General features: G+C 37.6%; 1 protein-coding gene across 2 annotated transcripts; it reads right to left on the bottom strand.

Moving 5' to 3' along the window:
• Nucleotides 1-264: 264 nt before the first annotated feature.
• LOC122669521 (probable L-ascorbate peroxidase 6, chloroplastic/mitochondrial) lies at nt 265-17,194 on the bottom strand. 2 transcript variants are annotated; one of them, XM_043866298.1, is made up of 12 exons: nt 17,001-17,194; nt 16,734-16,883; nt 10,092-10,212; nt 9,922-10,022; nt 9,749-9,836; nt 6,862-6,929; nt 6,681-6,767; nt 3,221-3,295; nt 3,057-3,134; nt 2,861-2,965; nt 775-849; nt 265-636 (listed from the first exon to the last, which is right to left on the bottom strand). In XM_043866298.1, exons 1-12 carry the CDS (start codon nt 17,154-17,156, stop codon nt 631-633), a joined length of 1,110 nt encoding a protein of 369 aa, XP_043722233.1. In that variant the 5' UTR covers nt 17,157-17,194; the 3' UTR covers nt 265-630. The 2 variants fall into 2 exon arrangements, with proteins under 2 accessions (XP_043722233.1, XP_043722232.1); XM_043866297.1 differs by having other exon boundaries at nt 265-474.
• Between the last annotated feature and the right edge of the window lie 4,982 nt (nt 17,195-22,176).

Genomic DNA, 22,176 nt, shown 5'->3' with positions numbered 1-22,176 from the left:
CAAGTCGCGTATATATCAACATAGGGAAGTTAACTAAGACCAGATCTCATCATGAAATGAAATAACTCCACCTTCTCGTTCCCTAGTCTATTCAGTAGCACCTCATGTTTCTTTGGTGTCTTTTCTTTTTTCTCAAGCTACATTCACTTGTCCAGCAAAGTAACAAAGTTTTCCAATTGAAAATACCCATGGTCAGTGTTGCATTTGGAAACTCACTTTTTTTCTTTAAGATTCGGGTAGGGGTGGGTTTAGGAGAAGAAGAAATAATGAACAAAACATGATTTCGATAAAGAAACCAAAACATAGAAACAAGAAATCCAATTAGTTACCAAGCAGAGATGTCAATAAAGCCAAAACAGCTACCCCAATCATGATGTTTAAGAAATAGTTTGACTTAAGAGGCTTCTCTGGGCTGCCACCGACAGCTTCATACTCAGCCCGAATCTTCTGCTTCATAGACTCTGACAGCTCCCTCTGCATTTCAAATATGTAAACATGTTGAATTTTATTCTTTTCTCCTTCACTTTTTGACTACCAAGTTTTAGGTGTGATTTCACATTGTTTCGAAATAGCTTCATCTTGAGTTGTTACTTAAAGAGACGTATCAAGAAAATAGGATTTTCTTGTTTTTTAAGCCTGCAGAAAACCATGAACAGTAAATATTGACAAGCATTATGCAAAGGTGAATTCCATTTGGAGTCTTTCCTGTGATGCAAGATATATTTCATTACTGAAAAACAGAAGAATAGGATATAAGTTTTCCTTGATTACAACCTTTCCAGATGAGTATTTGGATGCGACAAATTTTTCTGGTTCAGGCTTCACCGGGCCATCATCTATTAAGAAACCCTGAAAAAGAGAAAAGAGAAGAATTTCATATACCAAAAGGTAACCACAATGATAATGAAGCAAAGAAGCAAGTGTTTCACACTAATACAAAAGTGGGACATTCAGGGGAAGAAAAGAAAAACAACATTAAAGCTTCGAGGTGAATACAAAACTGCATCTGACCTGTTCACTGACTAGTCATTTTAGGAACCGTCTTGGGATTCTTTCCAAGATTTTAGACATGTATATATAGCAAGAGCCAAAAGCTGCTTGGAAAAAGTTCAATTAAAAGGATCTGAGAATGAAAGAATTGAAAAAAAGGGCAGCATGGGAAACCTGCTGTTTTGCATGGTTTGCAAAAAAGCATGAAAACTAGGCAGTTAAATGTGGTCTAACTTTTTCAACAATCTAATTTTGGGAAGCCTTTGAACCATGGAGGTGTCCAGCTCCAGTCAAGCTCACTTTAACAGCTCAGTCTTTTTGTTTCTTAAACCATCAGTTGCTTGTTACTTTGGATTTTAGAATTGAAGTGGGCGAGACTGCTGGCTGTTCTTGCTGCTGAATTCAGAGTTTCCGTATCACTGTGCTGGAGATAGCTAGCTAATCCAACCCACTGATCTTCAGACCTGAATTTTGACTTCACACCAGCTACACATGATACAACTTAATTCTATTCAAACAACATCAATAATTGCTACTGGAGATTTACAATTCTTTCAAGGTTGGATTCATTTCTTTTGCAATTTATTGCAAGCCTCATAGATCAATTTGATCTTATAACCTTTTGTATTTAAGAACTAACATTAAGGGCCTAAACTCTTCTAAAGCTTCAGGTAAAAAAATCCTTGTTCTAGGTTTGCCAGCTCAATTTACATTGAGAGGGTTTCCTGTTATACCGCCTATATGCCTGCAGATAACACAGAAAGCTAGAAAGCCGCTTTGTTGTTGTCCGTGCTGAGATTTTTATGGTTTCTTGGGATTTTTTCCTACGAGTGCATTACTAACTTATTAATTTATTTTTTATTCAAATACTACTCTCAATGATAAGACAAAAGTTTGCTGTTTCCGAGTTCTTGAAATTTCCAGCACCTGAAGCTACTCTATTCGACAATAAAATAACAATGAAAAACAAAGCTGAGAACAGATAGATGCACAAACATATGACAATAGGAGTCCATGTGTTCCATTCACCTTACTGTTCTTCACCTGTCAAAATTCAGCCAAAGGAACACTGAGACGGGGAAATACTAGATACCCTCTCAAGTTCTTTATTTATATGTGGCTGACTGGAGTAGACAAGGGAACTCTTTATATAGCTGATCTAAAAGGGTTCCAATACATGTAGATGGTATAAGAAAGTTCAAAACATGCTGTCATAAGGATGATTGCGATTCATATAGTCAACTGAGAAAATTTAACATTGCCCAAGTTATATAAAAGGGTAAATATGATCTCCTGTAATGATTTTTATAGCATACAAACTCAAGCTAAAAAGTTCCATCCTTTGGTTCCTTTAAATCATCAAGTTCAACCAATGTCATCAAACACTCCCAATTAAAGTTAGGGAAACTTCAAACTGAAGAAATGAAACAAAAAAAGCTACTAAATTTTGAATCATGCAGAGAAGTGTTAAATATTTCCTGAAAGCTCTGCAAGAGTTACTCATGAAATATGCAATTCTTGAGGGCAACTGAAAGAGTGCATGTGACATTTGTATCAACCACAAATGCCATGTTCCTTGGTTTAAGGTGTTATTAAAGTATCTTAGCAAAACAAAATAGTGTTTAACATTCTAAAAATAACATAAAGCATTAATTTTAGATGCTAAAAGTAGCTCTGTGCCAATAGACTCAGATTTGGAAATTTTAAAAAGTTGCCACTCCAAAAATGAATCCAGGAGGCCAGGACCTACAGCCATACTATATAGTTTAGACTTTTAGAATTAAATATAATATTCAAATTTGAAACACTAAATTTCCGTGGTTCAGTTGTTTCAAAGAATGTATCTTTAAACAAAATGTGACTAACAAACCTCAGGAGGGTCAAATTTGGCACCCAGACTGCTGAGTTTGGCATGGGCTTCAGCATAGTCCTTGAAAAATGCATCCTGATCTTCTGCATATTTCTCACCATATACCTGCACATCAGATTTCATACAAGACAAAACAATCTAAGACTTGTCTCAGGTTTTCATTTCGGTCCTGACAGATAGTGCTTCAATTATTTACCTTGAATGACGGATCTTCAAACAGAGCAGCATCAGTTGGCAAAACTAGCAGATCTGCATCCCTTTTCTCTTTTATATCCTGAACCGGATCAACCATCAATTAGCAAATAAGAATGCTGCACCTGCATTTATTTTTACAAACAGAAAGGACTTAAGATTTCATACTTTGAAGTAGGAATTATCGAACTTTAACCACTGAACAGTCCATGACTGTCCTCCAGGTGCTCCAGGACCATCTTTCTGCGACATAACCAATGACATAATTGGAAACCTGTAATATTTCTTAATGAATGCAATAGGACTGATTGTTCAACCAATCTACTAGTTTATTTGAAGTGCAAGAAGAGAGAAAGTACTTAGAGAAATAACAAATGATTGAAAAAGTTCTTTCTCAACTCAGATGGAAAAAAGAATGATGAATCCACAAGAAGCAAACATGCCAGTGACGTACACAAAATTGAGCAACCATATCTGAATTGACAAAGAAATTTTAACTGGTGTTAAAATATCAGATCTAGTTGTTTACCCCCCAAAATATAAAGGAAAATCAGATCTAGTGAAAGTAAAGAGAAGTGATTGTACATCGAATCAAATTCTGGTGCACTCCACAATGTCATATGACCCTTTCAATCAAAAAATTTCTGCTCATCTGCACTTAGGCAGGCAGTTGATTATTTATGAGTGTGATTTCATTTTTACGCCAGCATCTGCACCTATGGAGAACCCTAATCCAATACATGTTGGACATGGCTACTCAATCCATTTCCAAGAACCAACAAACCAAAGAAAACTGCATAGTTATCTGTTTTAAATCTTCAGGAGTTTATTCAAACCAACTACAAAGAACTTGCATGAATATATGAGCTTGAAGCTATGACTGCCGGACATTAACTGCATAATTATCCCTATGGGATTCAAAGATTTAGGGAATCTCTTCCAAGTGCATGTATTAATAGTGGCTATGGCTGATTTTTTTTTTTTTATCCTCGACTTGCTCCTTAATCTTGATATTCCTGTATTAAAAGATCTGCTAGTTTAATTTTTATTGTACTTGCATATTTTCCTTGGAAGTAGAGAAAGATTCTTTGTTTGAGAAATCCATTTAATCCTTTTCAAAATCAGATCTTCCATGGCTGATGACCTTGTTAGACAAGGTGTTGTGAGGCCTCAGATTATTCTGGGAATTGGTGGTATGCTTGATGCTTGGGGTACAGTGTTAGTCCCTGTGTTCTTTAGGTTGTTCTGGCTTTGGATCTAGGGGAATCCTGCCCCTCCCTTGATGCAGCACCAAGTAGGAAGGAGAAGAAGAAGTCCTGAATTAGGTCTTAGTTTGGAGCCACAGCTTTAGCATTGCATTCTAGTATTTTTTTTTCATTCCAAACGTAGTTTATTTTTCTGTTTTTCAATTGAACCGGTTCAAATTGGTTGCATCCAATTGGTTCAATTGGGTCAATTTAAGTTATTTAGCTAAGTGTCTTTTAACTTAGGTTAGTAGGGAAAATTAGGTCTTTTCAGTATTTTAAGTTATTAATTTTAGATAGTAGTCATTCCCTTCTACGATTTACGATGGAAGAGGTTAGATTGTAATAGGACTTGGCTGTTAGCCTATTTTATAAATATTCAAATTGTGGGAGGCTCCCCCACAAGTTTTATGAAAAAAAATCTCGTGTTTGCTTGGCTGCCATTGTTGCCGCTCCTTTGCTCCTTGTGAGTGCGTGCATCCTTGTGGTTCTATCAAGTTGGAAAGGGATTGGTGGAATCCAGTCAACTCTTTACGTCGTGACGGCTGGGAGGATCTCTCTCTGAAGGTGGTTCCATCCTTCATTGCTCAAGCTTGCTGCCAGTGGACTTCTGCTGTAAGTTTGAATTTTAAATTCTGTTTCTATTCCTTTTCCTTCCCCAATCGATTCCTCCTTTGTTTTTGTTTAAATTCCACAAACCCTAGTTAATCTTAAACCTGTCCAGCCTTCATCCTTCATCGGTTGTCATCCAAAATTTAACCACAGTCCCTTCTCCTCACCCCTCACACTCAACCTTAAGTTCTGCCCCTAATTGTCATTCAAACGCTAGATTCCCCATCATTCATTAATTCCCCAAAAACCCTAAATTCCAGAATCAGTACTTCCAGCCATCAAAAACCTCCCATATTTGGATCCAACCTTCCCCTCCCTACCTGGAAAATTCGATCCCAACTCTAGCTCTAAACTCCCATTAAAAACCCTAATTTTGACCTAAATTCTAAAACCCAAAACCTGAAACCCTAACCCTAATTTCTGAGATTTTAAATTCTTATCTAAACCTAATCAAACCTAGTTCATTACACTCCCTAAAACCTGCCTAGTTTAATCATATAAACTATATTCCCATTACCCCACCGTAACCCTAGGATTTTGACCTAATACTACCCTTCTGCCTTATTGTAACTGCAGAACCAGCAGCCCCTTAGTTCTTTGTTGTTGGTCCTGGTTTAATTGGCTTCTAGTGGGGCTTTACCCTATCTAGAACTACATTATCCCTTTTTCTTGTTGTACACTATTATTTCTTCTCAATAAAATTTGTTACCTATCATAAAAGTTGCATACTTACTATACCTTAATCAAGTGAAGATATTAAAATTCGGTCAATCAAAAAATTAACCTATCCTATTAACCCTTATTGACCTCTTTACAACCTCAAAGTTCTCTTGACTCAACTTTTCTAAACAGTGACTTTATCAATCATGTTAAGAAATATGGACCTCTACAAATGATCTGCATCATAACGAGTTTCATTGCTCAAGTCTCTCTAGAGAATAATAGAGCACAACCTCATTCATCCAAAAAAAAAAATTATGCATAATTTTTCATGATAGACGTTTCATTTGGATAAATCTATAACTATATACATGTCCAATCCAAATTAAACCTATATGAAAAAACAAAGTTAACTTCTACCCTCCAAAAACTGGCTGAAAGATGAATTTCCTATGGGCATTGGGAATGGACAGGTGCAGTACTGCTTCAGTTGAAGAGAGATCCCACCATAAAATGAACAATAGGATGTTTCTATATGGGTATGCACCTCCCATATAATGAAACAAGCAGCTATGACAAATTGGAATTCAAGGAAACAGAACAAGAAGTCTCTCATATTACTGGCAATATGAACAAACCGAAACCATGGAGGAAATTTTTCGCATGCCACCTATTCGAACTGGAACCCGTTAACAGATTTAGCTATTGATTCAATCATGTTTTTTCTAAATACAAGCAAAGCAAGGATAGTCATGCAGTCACTTCTATTCTTTAGGTTTTACCATTTATTCAAATCTTTATCCATGATGACCATGTAATGAGCTCATACCTGTTTCCTAACTAGATGACATACTCAAGTAAACATTAAATCACAAGTTAATTCATAGTTCTGCTAAAAAATTGAAGAAAAAATAAAAGTTTAGGAGCATAACTAATCCATGGTTGGTTCACCTTCAGAGGAAACTGTATAAATATTAAGAAAGGGGTAATACATCATGTTTGTCAGAGATGAGAGTTTAGATTTCAGAATGATTAAGCTCTTTGAAATGAAATGTTTGATTTGCATTATAATGACAACAGTTTCAAGAGGAAAAATGTTGACCTATACATACAGTGTAATTTGTCACTGGCTTTCCCCAGCCACTGCGCTCTGGTCTAGACCTCCCTAATGTGTGTGCACCAGATAATGCAACTATTTCCTGCAAACCAAACAGAACAAAGTTGTATGAAGCCCATTGAGATACTTTACGAAATATAATGTAAAAATGACATATAGAGAATGATAACACAAACCTTGTCATCCAACCCCATCCGATAGAAGACATCACGTAGATGACCAACAGGTGAAGGGGGCCCAGCATCTAACATAAGAATTCACAACAAAAAAATAAGATAACAAGGATAGCAGGAAACTGAACTAAGAATTGATCACCAAGTGGCATCCATAATTAGAAAATATGAGGTCACGATCCAAAGACCCCATAAAGAAGATGCAAAAGCAGTAATTTTAGTGTGTGATCCAGTAAGACTTTTGTTGTTATATGGGTACAAGGGTATAATAGCCCAGTAGGGTATTATTAGTGTTGCCCTAAGGGTATTATTGTAATCTTGTTCTCCATCATAACATTATAAATTGAGAGTGCCTGTGTCTCATTGACACAAGTTCGATTCCCCAAAAATTCCATCATGGTATCAGAGCAAGGAGAAGAAACATCCTCGGGAAGTGCACCCTCTCTATGAAACCCTAAAAATTTTTGACCACCACCATCTCTCCTTACCGGTCGGACTCTCTAAATTCAGATCAACCATTTGTTCCAAATATGCCTGGTAAGTCAATTATTCCTAATGATTCGTCTCTTGATTTACCCATCGCTGTTAGAAAATCAAAAAGATCTTGCGCTCAACATCCAATCTCTAATGTTGTCTCCTATGACTCTTTGTCTCCTTCCTTTCATGCCTTCATTTCTTCTCTGTCGTCTGTTTCTATCCCTAACATGTGGCAGGAAGCACTGACTCATTTGAAGTGGAAAGAGGTTATGAATGAAGAGAAGCAAGCACTGGAAAAAAATAATACATGGACTTTGGTTCCTCTTACTTCAGGAAAGAAAGCCGTTGGAAGCAAATGGGTATTCATCGTGAAGCACAAAGCTGATGAGACTGTAAATACACACAAAGCCTGGCTGGTTGCTAGAGGATTTACCCAAACTTATGGGATCGACTACCAAGAAACATTTGCACCAGTGGCCAAGATGAACACTATGAGAGTGATTTTATCCTACGTTGTAAATCAAGGATGGGACCTTCAACAACTTGATGTCAAGAATGCATTCTTACATGGTGAACTGGAAGAAGAAGTCTACATGGATATTCCTCCAGGCTTTGCTTCCCCACATACCCAGGGAATGGTGTGCAAACTAAATCGTGCCCTAGATGGTTTAAAGCAATCTCCAAGGGCGTGGTTTGGAAGGTTTCATAAAGCAATGGTGTCAATTGGATTTCAGCAAAGCAATGCCAATCACACCCTCTTCATCAAGAGAACTCCTACATATGTCACTATCTTGATAGTTTATATTGATGACAGTCATCACAGGGAGCAGTCCTGAAGAAATCTCCTCCTTAAAACAATTCTTGGGCAAGGAATTTGAAAGGGACATTGAGATATTTCCTAGGTATTGACGTTGCTTACTCTGCAAAGGGTATCTCTCTCTCCAAAGGAAATACAATATTGATATGTTGATAGATATAGGCATGTTAGGCTGCAAGCCTGTTGATACCCCTATAGAACCCAATTCTCATCTTAGAAGCAAGAAAGGAGAACCAGTTGACAAGACCAGCTATCAGAGACTTGTTGGTAGACTCATTTATTTGTCTAATACTCGTCCAGACATTGCGTTTGCTGTGAGTATGGTGAGTCAATATATGCATGATCCTCATTCCTCTCATTTGGATGTTGTGTATCGGATTTTGCACTATTTGAAGGCTGCCCCTGGAAAAGGTGTTCTCATTTCATCTCACAATCAGTTTCAAATTGAGTCTTATACTGATGCTGATTGGGTGGGTTGTCCTAATGATAGAAGGTCTACTTCAGGGTATTGCACCTATGTTGGTGGAAATCTCGTCACTTGGAGGAGCAAGAAGCAGTCAATTGTGGCTCGTTCTAGTGCCGAAGTGGAATTTAGAGCCATGGCCTATGGCATTTTGAGTTACTTTGGTTGAAAGGGTTACTTTAGGACCATGGAATCTCACCTGAACTACCTATGCGGGTCTACTCTGATAGTAAATCTGCAATCAGCATTGCCCATAACCCTGTTCAACATAACTGCACCAAGCATGTGGAGATTGATCGTCACTTCATCAAGGAAAAACTTGAACAGGGACTTGTTTGTATTTCCTTTGTTCCTTCAGGGGATCAGTTGGCTGATCTACTTACTAATGGTTTACCTTGTAAAACCTTTGTTTCTGTTGTTAGCAAGTTGGGCATGGTTGATATTTATGCACCAACTTGAGGGGGAGTGTTGTAATATGGGTACAAGGGTATAATAGTCCAGTAGGGTATTATTAGTGTTGCCCTAAGAGTATTATTGTAATCTTTTTCTCCATCATAATATTATAAATTGAGAGTGCCTGTGTCTCATTGACACAAGTTCGATTCCCCAAAAATTCCATCAACTTCTTATGCTACCAAGTCAGAAATCAAAACAGAGAACACAAACTTCTTTTTCGTACAGAAACTTTCTCTCATTAGACCTGGGTTCTGAGGAAACATACGAAGAGCAATAAATTGGTTTTGAGAAGTGTCTACTGTATCTTGACGGTAATAGCTGCAGTGCCCTACAAAACTTTGTTAAGGTTCAAATCATAGTTTGGCAATATAGGTTTCATAGGTAATATTTTGGTAATATCATTAGAATTTTCAAGGATTTATCCAGCACAATGGGCTCCTACCCTTTAACTGTTCCTTACAAGTGTGTCGCATATAAACAGAGAGGCCATTTGCACCGCATCAAAGTTGCCATTGCAAGCAATTTTGTAACACCATGACTCTTCTTAAATTCCAATGTTAGTACCCAAACGAGAAAGAAAAGTAGGCACAGAGAGGCAGTAAGAAAACAAATAATGTTAGTTAAAAGATGTTTTACCAACACAGTCGTGACAAATCCGTTGAGAATGTTTATCTTACCAGGCAGCTTCCCTTCCGGTGGACATTGCTCAGGTGCAGATACATCAAACCGTCCATATTTCATGGGGATTTTGGGGCCCCCTGCCTCCTGAAACTCATCAAGCATTCAGTAACTAAAAAAGTTTCTTATTTCCGGATGATATTAACTCTGACTACAAAATAAAAGTAAGGACCTCCACTGCTGTTGCACTGGCCAACTGGAACAGATCTGCATATGTCACACTTGGATACTTGTCTTTGATAGGCTGAAGAAGCTTTAATGCATTTACAAGACCTAAAAACACCACTTATGAGGAGAACTGTCATCTACCAGATAAGGATACGCACAACAAAGAGTCATTACCAGCATTAGCCGCATGTTTAAGTTCTACTTCAAATCTCAAACTTCCATTAGCTCCACCTCGTTGTGGCCACTCTTCAATGTTCTTGTCATAGGTTCCAGAATCATGCCATCCAAGTCGAACCTGTAGTATAAAATATAAAACAAAATGAATTAGAGAATCATTTTAGGTTTTGTCCTTTTCTTTGACCATTCAGATTTCTACCATCTAGAATACAGCAATCTGAAAATCCTATGTCTTCCTAAAGTAATATCATCATATGAAACACAAATTTAGCAACAAAACACCAAGATAAACGATCCCAAGCTGCAGTTTAGTCATCCTAGAGAGAGTTCAACTTGCCTCTTGTAGGCTAGTTTGTGGTAGCACAGGAGCATCTATTTGATCTAGTTTCGTGTTTTAGCATCAAGAAAAAAAAAATGTCCTTAATTTTTCTCATTGTCACATTCAATTGCCAAGTCACATATTCAACAAGGCCAAATTAATCGATCCAGCAGCATCATTAACCATGATTATATTATGAGTACAACTTTTAACAACCTTTCTGTTTTTGTAATGGCATTTCTGCAAGTGTCTGAATGAATGTATTCAGCTCTGTATTCTTTTAGAAGAAAAGGAAAGGCTAAAGAAGTAAAGACTAAATAAAGAATACCTGCAAGAGTTTTTCTACCTAAAAACTTAGTATCTTCTTACTGGTATGATAATTTCATCACCATTCTGATACAGATATTGAACAAGAACCATTATTGGGAGCTACTAATTGAAAAATAGCCAAAAGAAATTCTAACAGAGTGAAAGGCTGTATATATTCTATATCACCTAAAGAGTAGTGTTTACAAAACCTAAGGTAAGCCAGAAACGTAGGAATGTAGGAACCAAACCAGCAAGAGAGAAATTCAATAACTAAGCAAGTAACGCTCTGATGTGGACCAAATTCTGGTCAAGCGGTCTAAAGGGTATGGAGAACAAACCAGTTAAGTTTGAAAGAAATCCAACACTCAGATTCAAAGATATGAAACCTTTCTTGAATTAGGAAAGTGAAACTCAAAAGTCGAAACCAGAAACAGAATTAGTAACTTCCAAAATTAGTAACTACTGAAACTAGAAACTACCAAAATATTAACTAATAGATATAAGAAGTAGAAAATAGAAACCACACAAGGTTTATTTGAAGGCCTAAATCAACATACGCCATTGTAGCATGGTTGTTATGGTGCTTAGGTGCCCAACACAAGAGCCATACTAGACAAGAATATTCAAGTTCCAGGTAAGTGCGGTTGTATTCTTCTTCCCCTTTTTCTCCTTCCCCCTCTAACTCCTGAGGCTGGATCAGGTTCTTGTACAAGAACCATTCTCGTACACTGCAAGGCGCACAGATGGAATCCACTCACTCTCTTGGATTCCAGCTGTGCGCCTTGCAGCGTATGAGAAACCCCCCCCCCAACTCCTTTTTTACTGGATCTGGTCTGAGACGCCTTGACAACTACATTAATATTCTTCCTAAGCTAGTAGCTCCTAGGGATTCACTGATTGGGGGAGTGGGATACCTATCTAGTTTCTTTGGCTATGATGAATTCAGTTCAAGGAGGAAATCCAGAACATGCACAAAAAGAAGGGGCAAGAAGATTTCAGTACATAATTCTGGATTGAACCAGAATCTGGTCTGATTTACTGTTCACAAGGGTATTGTTCAAGTGAGCACTGCTCACGTGGGCACTGCTCATATGGGGTTGATAGTTTGACTGAAGATTCTACTGAGAAGATATCAATGGAGGCTGTTTTAGAAAGTTTTTATTTTTATGTTATTAGTTCCTTAGTTAAGAAGCATTGTATGAGTCAGTAGTTTCTATTTTTGGACTTTCTATTTTGTTAGATTTCTAGAAATTCTGTTTCTGTTTTTTAGTAGCATTGTAGGAAAGGTTCTAATTAGTTGCTATTTTTGGTTTTTGGATCTTTTATTTAAACAATGTACTACTGTAAGCCTGTAATAGAAGAGGCGGTTGAGGAATAAAGTTTGTTTTTCCTTGGTTCGGTGATGAATCTAGACAGGTTGCAGTGGTAAATCTGTAAAACCCCTTGGTGGTGATTCGAATCAGACCCTACTGTGGTGATTCAGTCAGTTGAGTATGGTGGTGATTCCATTTCCGCAGGCCAGATGGTGAAGCCTTGGTCATATCCTTTTTATTTCTTTTTTCATATGTAAAAAAAAAAGTGTTAGAGAATTTGGTTCTTAATACTGGTTTGTCCCCTATATACAATCTTGTTCTGATTGATCTCTCGCTGGGTTTACTGGTTCGATATCAATTCTGCATTAGCTATCTTGCATTTATTTTAGGTCCAATCCCTTCTTAGGATCTCTCATAAGCGCCAATAACTTTTTCACTTTTCAACAATCCTCATTATTCATCCTAGAAAAAACCATGGCCATCTCTAGAAAACAACAATCTAATTATTCTAACAAAGGTTTAAATTTCAAAGAACTTTCTGGACTTTAAAATTGGAAAAAACTTGCATGCAGAAAATCTTGAAGATGTCTTAGAATGAGACCTCAGCCATCAGAAAATAAACATTCAAGCAAGAATTTCTCTGTAACATTTCTCCCAAACTTTGGAAGAAAATTATTTTCATAATTATATAGCTATCATTTTTGTCAAGGGCAGACCTCGGCACAACGGTAAGGTTGCTCCAGCCTCTCTGTAAAACGGGGGTAAGGCTGCATGCAATATGACCCCTCCCCAGACCCCAAAATGGCAGGAACCTCGTGCAACGGTAAGGTTACTCCAGCCTTTCTTTTTTTATAGCTATCATCTTTGTTAGTAGTCAGTGTATTTCCTCAAAAAGACTTATTATAACAGTAAACATAGATAAAAAGAGAAAACTCTTTATAATGATGGGAATCTCTAGGAACACTCCGAAAATATGAAATTTATTCCTACAGTCCTCTTTCTTTCGAATACTGAATAGCTTCCTGCAGTGATTAGATATGTACAAATGTGTACCAACCAACACAGCTCTCTAAGAGTAAGAGAGAGGGAGAGAGAGAGAAATACTTTCGTAAATTCAGAACAATTAGACCAAGTTTTATGCCATGAGCCCGGTCACTCTCTTGAACAACTTTTGGATGCAGAAGATTGGCTGAACCATCCAATTTGGATACACATAGAAGGGTTTATACATGGTGTAAGTCCTGCTTACAAGGGTCCCTATAGGGTGGACTGGAATTGGTACTTTTTGCATGAAATGGCCGCCCTCAAACTTGTACTGTATCCTCAAGTCGGCAGCCCAAGCTCAAACCATTGCAGAAAGCAGTCATCCCTAAAATTTGTGGAAATAGATGGGAGAAAATTCAAAAGAAATATTAAACAAGTCAATGAAATGAACATGGTGTGTTCTTCCTCCATAACATCAGTTTCCTTCCCGCACTCGATTCACCTCATAAATGATTAGCAATATTCAAGTTCCCTCCCAAATCTCCAAAAACTCCCATCATGCATGAAATGCACGGAAATTATGGCATCTTATGTTTAAGCCTAAATGCTTCAAAGCTTACAATAGGTTGGAGCTGATAGTCCAGATATGGAGAAATGTGACCCATGGATTCTTTCCCAAAATTATGTGTATTTTTTCCTGCATCCTTTTTCTTCTCCATCCTTCTTGATGGCTCATCTTGTTAAATGGTAAGACCAGGATTTGGAGCTATATCAGCTTATCTTTCCATTGAATGAATATGGACAATATATATACAATATACAAGGATCAATCAATCTTGATCTCTGCCTAATCTAATGGTAAGATTGGGGTTACACAATCAAACTTTACATATATAGTTACATGGATGAGATGGAAAGTTGGTGGGATGAATGAGAATGGAAAGTTGGTGGGATGGATGAGGTGGAATGTGAAACGATAATACTCCCCCTCAAGTTGGAGAGTGCAAATTGCGTACGCCCAACTTGGATGACAAAAATTTGAACTGATCCTGTCCAAGTGCCTTGGTAAATATATTTGCAAGTTGAAGGCCTGTGGCTATCTTAGTAGGGCGGATCAAGCCGGTTTGTAATTTTTCACGAACCAGGTGACAATCAATTTCAATATGTTTTGTTCACTCGTGGAACACCAGATTGGCGGCGACGTGGAGTGCTGCTTGGTTGTCACTGTAGAGGGAGATAGGGAGAGTGCAGACAAGGCCAAAGTCACCAAGCAAGGAAGTGAGCCATGTGAGTTCACAAGTGGCAATGGCCATGGCACAATACTCTGCTTCCGCTGAGGAGCGGGAGATAGTGTGCTGTTAAATGGTAAGACCAGGATTTGGAGCTAGATCAGCTTATCTTTCCATTGAATGAATATGGACAATATATATACAATATACAAGGATCAATCAATCTTGATCTCTGCTTAATCTAATGCTAAGATTGGGGATACACAATTAAACTTTACATATATAGTTACATGGATGAGTTGGAAAGTTGGTGGGATGAATGAGAATGGAAAGTTGGTGGGATGGATGAGGTGGAATGTGAAACGATAATACATCTTATAGTTTAAATCTTGTCATGGGCATAGAAACAGAGACTCTGTTCCCCAGTTTTTTTTTTTTTTATGGGTAGATGGCTTCTCAAAGCTTCTAATTACCCAAAAATCCAAGTATAACTGCATGGTATTAAGAAACACAATCTAAACCCGAAAATAAAAGATTTTCTGTTTGAATATTGTTGTTCCACGTCCACTATACTAATCTTGTTTAGGTATGAAATGTTAATAAATCCTCCATCGCTTTGGACAGATCTGGCCAACAAATACAAGAGAGGAGTACCATCATCAAGAAGCTCACCTCATCTTCAAAATCCTGTGTGTCCCTCGTATCAGATTGACCTAATAAATTCCTGAAGACTCCACTCCTCCTACTCGGGCCTCAGCCAATCCAAAATCCAAGTTTTCTAAACAGCAATGAATTGAGTCCAAGCAATTAACATTGACAGGGGGAAGTTTTACCTTGGCCAGTTTTACCTTTTTACTGAAATGATAACTTCAACCATTGTATTTGCTTCCAATTATCTTCAAGCCTCTCATGATGTTTCGATTCTTTCTGAAAACAGTCCTGGACCTCCCAAAGGACTCACCTAAATGACCACAACTTTTCCATCTCAAAAGCATGGAATTCAATCTACACCTGAAAGAAACAGGGAGGACTTGGCCCACAACAATGCGACTCCCAAAACAAGCCAAAAACATTGGTAGAACACATCTTAAAATCTGAATATCTTGTGCAAAAAAGTTTCAAGCTACCAACTTCCTAGAAGTTCTATGTTTAAAGAATCCCCCAATATCACTTGAGCATGCCAAGAGATTTTTAAAATGCCCAGAACTATTTCCGGACCCCATAGGCAGGAAAGGAAGAACAGTGACAAAAGCTGATACTGAACCATCAAGTTACGAAGTCCACCCACCTTATCTACAAACCTGGGTCTACAGAAAGTTACTTTCCCAATAATTGCACAAGTCAGAAGAGTGTCCTATGGATAGTGAACGACAAATATTCTGAATGTTTCACTCAACCAGACAGATGATCTACATTATACAACAATCCTAAATCAGTGTATGGATCCAAACTTTAACTTTGGTCACTTGCCACCTTAAAAGTTTAACACATAGATGCTCTCCACTGGTTCTAAGCAGGTGGGATGGATTTGATAATTCAAGATCCTCATAGAGAGCCCATTGCAGCTAGACAAGGGGTCTGCACCTCATCAGCAGGTTAGAACTTATTTGGTGACAAGGTTTTTAAGGACTGTGGGATGAAATGGATGCACAATAGCTAATGAATTGGTTCAAGCAAAAACATGTTAACAGATACCCATGGACTATTGAACCTTCCTCCCCTCCTAGATATCAAGGCTTTGTTGTCTATGTTCAAATCTGCTAGCTACAGTACTTCCCACGATCAAGCAGAACCATATTAACAGATACCCATGGACTATTGAACCTTCCTCCCTTCCTAAATATCAAGGCTTTGCTGTCTATGTTCAAATATGCTTGCTACAGTAATTCCCACGAAAACATGGAGTGAATCTTCATGACCTCAATGGACACTACTCAGTTAACCATGGGCTGACTGGGAGAAGTCCCTCGCAACTGGTAGCTGGGGGCGCTTTGCACAATAAATGGTTTTACAGCACCTTCAACAGATAACTTTGGATTTTACTCATAAATTGAATCGACAAAAACAATTTTCTGAGGATTCAACCAATAACAAAATAAATACAGTGAAAATGACATAGACAAGAACGGATACGAGATAAACCCAAAATAATAATCATCATCGAGGCCATATAGACACTAGCCAATTAACCATGGACAATCTTACACAAGTTTCCTATAGATAACGATAAAGGTTACCCACCATCTGATTTTGATTCAGAAACAAAAACGGTATAAACAATTCTCTAAGCATTCTATCACTAACCAAAACATACATAGCCAAGCATGAATAAGAAGTAATAATTAAACCCCTGTTACCATCATCATCATCACCACCACCACCACAACAACAGCCACATTCCTTTAACAACCAATTATCACAACCAAAATCAAACGGTGAAACTAAAAACTGTGTAAATTAAATAAACTCCAGAGCACGAAATTACCAAAATGGGATGGCAAAATGTAGTCTTAAGAAGCTCTTTGATATCTTGTCTTGCACTTTTCAACTGTTCAGGTTCAGACGCAAAGCAATTTGGGGTGATTACTGTGCTTCCGGCATTGGGTGTGCCAACCATCGACCTTCTCTGAAGCTTCTGAGACATCAAAGAGACAATTGAGATGATCAAATGTAAGCTATACAGAGAGAGAGAGAGAGAGGAAACACACACACACACACACACAAAAGAAGAAAAAAGAAAAAAAAAACCAACCTGGCGGAGAACCAAAAGAGGTAGTAGATAAGAAGATCGAGTGCATTTGAGAGAAGAAGGAGAACGAGAAAGGGAAGGAGAAAGAAGAGGAAGTGAAAAAGCTTTGGCAGTAACGGTCGATGGGAGAAGACGACAAGAGCTGCCGAAGGAAGCCATCGAGGGAGATGACGATGATGATGTTGGTAATATATGCAAGCCTCCTCTCCTCTACTATGATTCTGTGGTTGGCGTGGCGCGTGGTAAAAGTATTGGTTACTCTGTTTTCAGAAAGAAGCCCAAAACCCGTACTCCTGCTTAGTGCTAACTAACTGGGCTCTTCAGCTATTTATCTGTTTCCTGTGGTGTTTTCGTCCTTTCTTAATCCAAATGGTCAACATCTCCAAATTCCAAATTTATTTCTCTTATTTGACACTTTCGCAGGCAATCAGAGGTATCCAGTGGGACGTGTACAAGTGTAAATCAAACTCTATTTTTAAGGGCCTAACTCCCAAGATTGCGGGATTTTTTTATGTTTTTTTGGGTACAATCCTATCAAGGTCCATAGGCCACTAGGGAAGAGGAAGTTTGGATCAGGTGGGCCCCCCATGGATCAAATCTGGACCCTTTGTGGGGTGTGGGTGCTACATACCAGAGGTGGGTCCCACACCCCATGGAGGGTCCAGACTCTAGACAAGGAAGTGGCTGCCTAAAGGCATGTATGGTAGGGAGGCCCGAATCTGAGACCTTGTAGGGACCTATTTACAGAAGGACTCTTCTTTTGAGTTTAGTTTGAGTGAAATGGATTTGGGTTGATGAGCTGAACCAGTCGGGAAGATTTGGTTTGGGATCTAAGATGGTTCAAATAGGATGTCATGAGATTTTCAAAAAATTTTGAATTTTTTTTAATGTCAACCATTGGATGCATGTCAGGCCCAGGTGGTGCACTAGGAGCTCATGGAAGTAAGATGGAAGTACAAGCTTTGGAAGTAGAGGATCCGGATCTCTTCTTTTAAGTGGGTGGGAAGTGTAGAATGCTTAGCCTTCATAGTTGGCATGGATTTATTTTGTGGAGCCTACTTCTAGGACAGTCTCTTAGAAATAGTGAATTCAGCCATGTGAGAAGTCTTTCATATATATGGAAAACTGATTATCAAAATTTTAAGACATTTTGGTGTAAGCTTTAATGGTGAAACCATTAAGGTTGATAATGAAAAGTTTCTTAAGTTTGCAACCGTCAGAAAAATGGAATTAGAATCTGAAGGAGGAGATGAAGAGGGATTTTGATGCTATGTCTGTAGATTTTGAGGGAAGAGGAGAACGATTAGGAGAAGCACAATAGTTTATCTCCATGGATGACTTTGAGGACATGAACACCTACATAGAAGAGAGAAATGGAATTCTAGATGATTGAATTGGCTCTCTTCTATGAAAGAACAAGTAGGAGTCTTTGATCAAAATCAAAAGAAGATCAAGGATGCATGATGTGTCCTCAATCAAGGAGATGTTCAATTAAAAAATCTTTTCATATGTCTGCTTAGGATCCCTTCCAACTGAATGATGATACTTAAGTTTCTTTTAAATATGTTGTTTGTTATAAACATCTTACTTGTCTAAATAATCACCCTGGTTTGTATTTTATAATGTTATGTTGAACGACAGTTGCTCGAATACATTACTATATATTTATTTTGCAAGGATTTATAATTTGTATACATAGTCTTTTATTGATGGTTATGATATGCATATCATGAAATCGGTATTTTTTATTTAGTTATTAGTATGCTTATATTTTGATTTCAAGTATAATTTGAAAGTATGATATGTATCTTTCTTTTGATTTTGAGCTCCATTAATTAATATTAAACACATATTACTTAATGGCATTAGCAATAATGTTCTTGAGTAATTATGATATACTCTTTTAATTCCTATATAAGCCTAAGGATGAATGCTTGATCTTAATAAGTAGATGCTTGCACAATTGGATGTTGCTTATGGCCTTTGGAATATTGATTGAAATTGGTTGATTATTTTATATTCTAATTTTAAGGCCAGGCTTGTGGTCTTAGGAATATGGCATGATGTGTGGTTGATACTTGATACACTTTGATATTCCTATGTAAGTCCAATATGGTTGTGTTATTTTATTATTAGGGTTTGTGCTCAAATTTGGATGAAATATTATATAATCCTTTGTAAATCCAGTTGCCGTAGGAATATTGTCTAAATGAGATATTCTTATGTAAAATCAAAAATAGTGTGGCCTTAAGAACATTGCATACAAATGGAAATTTATCTTGATATTCTTATGTAAGTTCACGTTTAAGAACTTATTTGGCATTAGGACGACTATGTTTGATTGGTAAAATTAATATTGTCTCCTATGTAAGGTCATTGGTCTTTGTGGCATTGGGCATGCCATGTATGAAATGGAAAATGCTTTCATTCATTTGTAAAACCAGCCTTATGATAGTAGGAATGCTTTCTTTGAATGAATGGAAAAATGTTTATTCATGCGTAAATTCATGTGTGGCCTTAGGAATCTATTCTTATATGAAAATATCTTAATCCCTAGTCCATTTGCGGTATTAGACACACTTCATTTGATGAATGTAGTATATTGTGTGTGTCCATGTAAGGCCAATTGTGGCTTAAGATTACTCAATCCTTCAGTGGGTTTTTGCTTTCTTTGTGAGGCCAGTCATATGGCTTTAGGTTTCCTTGATGAGAAATGAGAAAATTTATTGAAGCCTATATAAGTTCATGTTGTAAGATTTCCATAAAGTGGGCTGGCATAGTCCCACTTTTAGTTTTATTAAAATCAATTTAGTTGGGTTGATGGGGGTTACCTTAATGGTACGAGTCCAGTTACTATGTGCGGACCTAAGGTATTGTTTCCTTAATGGGAATGAAACCCTAGTTTCTTTGCAGGGTTAGTCCCTACCCTCACCACTATAAATAGTTGTCACTGGTCCATTAAGTGACTAACCTAAGAAAACAAAAAGACAAGTGGAAGAGGGGAGACCAGACCAACGTTTGTGTGCGACAGGGATCGTAAAGAAAGTTTTCGGCTTCAACCATGGATCCAGGTACGCCAATCACACCTCCTTAATTTATTTGTATGCTCATTGATCTCCATGAATGTTCCGCGTGAATTATTCTATCAATGATATCAAAGCTTGATCATGGTTGATCAATGGCTCTACAATTTTTTAATTGTTTTGTGTGAATGGATCCAATCAATTAAAAAAAAAAACCCAACTTTTTCGTTTTTTCAGAAATCGGTTGTTTGGGTTTTTTACTAGAATCCCATACCGGGATTGAGGTTACCTGAGGGAGGGGGTCCTTCGCTGGTGTCACCCGATGCCGCCGGCCTTTGGTTCGGCCACTGCAAAATGGTGGTGGTGGTTTTCCGGTAAAACCCTAAATTTTTCGTTTTCTTTGTGTTTTGGGGAAGAAAATGGGGGAATATTAAAAAAAAAATAAAAAATCAAAAGTCAAAAAGCTAAAAGTAAATCCTAGGCTATGCTATCATGCACCACATGAGCCTGCTAAAATGCATCGTGGGTCGGTCGACCCGACAACCCAACCCGGTCAATCGGTGCTAGTCAACCCTTTGACCATTGACCGGTTCGATTCTGGTTCATCAAAACAAAATCTTTAAAAAAAAAAAAAAAAAAAAAGGAAAAACAAAAATAGAAATTTAAAGGTTTTTGGTTTAGTTTTCCTTTTTCTATTTTATAAACAGAATCTATAAACAAAAAATAAATAAAAAATAAAATAAAAGGTTTTTGGTTTATTCTCTGTTTTATAAACAGAAATAGAAAACTAAATTTTGGGTTTCTGTTTTTTGTTTATACCTTATGCTATTCTGATCTGTCACGATAGGGAACATATAACTTCTAACACTTGGAACATTTTGATGTATTTCCAATCTTTGCATAATGAGACTTTATGATAGTATATTATTTACTTGTTGCATCAGTAATGGCATGATACGAACACCTTGGATATATTTTGAAATTGTTTAATACCTTAGTGTCCCATGTTACAGTACAAATCTTTGATGGAAATTGTTTAATTAAATGGGCATACAGTAGCAATCTAGGTCTGTAGGTTCTGTAATTTTAATAATTATGCTTCCACTCAATGGGCTGATTGTTGAGGTTGCGGAATCGCTATCGACCATTCAGATGGATTGCAGTCAAAGAAACCATATGACGAACGATGTGCTCTTGCCACCACAGGTGAGTCTTCGTTTGGTCGATTTCGCTTGACAGTATAAGGGTGATGTTTTGGGCTTCACAGCTTTGGAGGTTCTTGTCTTGCCACCACAGGTGACGGAATCTTCAGAGTGGTGTTGTTTCAGGCATTTCGCCTTGCATGTGAGAGATTCCACTGCATGTTGGGTGATCTTGCCAACACAGATGTGACACCGATGACTCCGGATCTTTCCCCAGTTTGTGTTTTCCTACAGTTACTGAAAATAAAATTAGGATAAATCTGATTAATTAGCCCAAATTAATCAGGTTTGATTATATTCTTGGGATGTTGATATGCTTCCAGTTTTGTTGCATATTGTATGTTTTGGTAAATATTTGTAATTATGTTTGCCAGTTATGACTTCCCAATTATCTTCCATCAAAGTTCTGAATGGGTCAAATTTTGAGGAATGGAAAGATTCTCTCATTATCACTCTTGGGATTATACGATTTGATTTTGCCCTGAGAGTTGATGAGCCCACCAAGCCCACAGCTGATAGTGACACTGCAGCAAAGGCTCTCTATGAAAAATAGGAGGAGTCAAATAGGTTGTGCTTGTTGATTATGCAGCACACCATGGACAAGATGATAAAGAAGAGTGTGCCTACAACTGAAAAGGCTAAGGATTTTCTTGTAACTGTCAGCAAGAAATTCACCATACATGATAAGGCTGAGAAGGAAACTTACATGGAATGGTTCACGAACACCCATTATGATGGTACAAGTGGTGTGCGTAACTATATCCTGAAAATCACCAACTACGCCAACAAGTTGGGGAGATGGAAGTGACCATATTAGATTCTTTTCTTGTATGGCAGATTATGAAGTCACTTCCATCACAGTTTGAAAGCCTCAAGAGCTCCTATGGTGCTAATCAAATGGAGTGGAGTCTTGAGGAGATGACTACCATATTGGTGTAGGAAGAAGAAAGAAAG

Source organism: Telopea speciosissima, chromosome 7, assembly GCF_018873765.1.
Source record: "Telopea speciosissima isolate NSW1024214 ecotype Mountain lineage chromosome 7, Tspe_v1, whole genome shotgun sequence".
NCBI lineage: Eukaryota > Viridiplantae > Streptophyta > Magnoliopsida > Proteales > Proteaceae > Telopea > Telopea speciosissima.
Note: the sequence above shows the minus strand (reverse complement) of the source record. Positions and strands in the feature narration are given on the sequence as shown.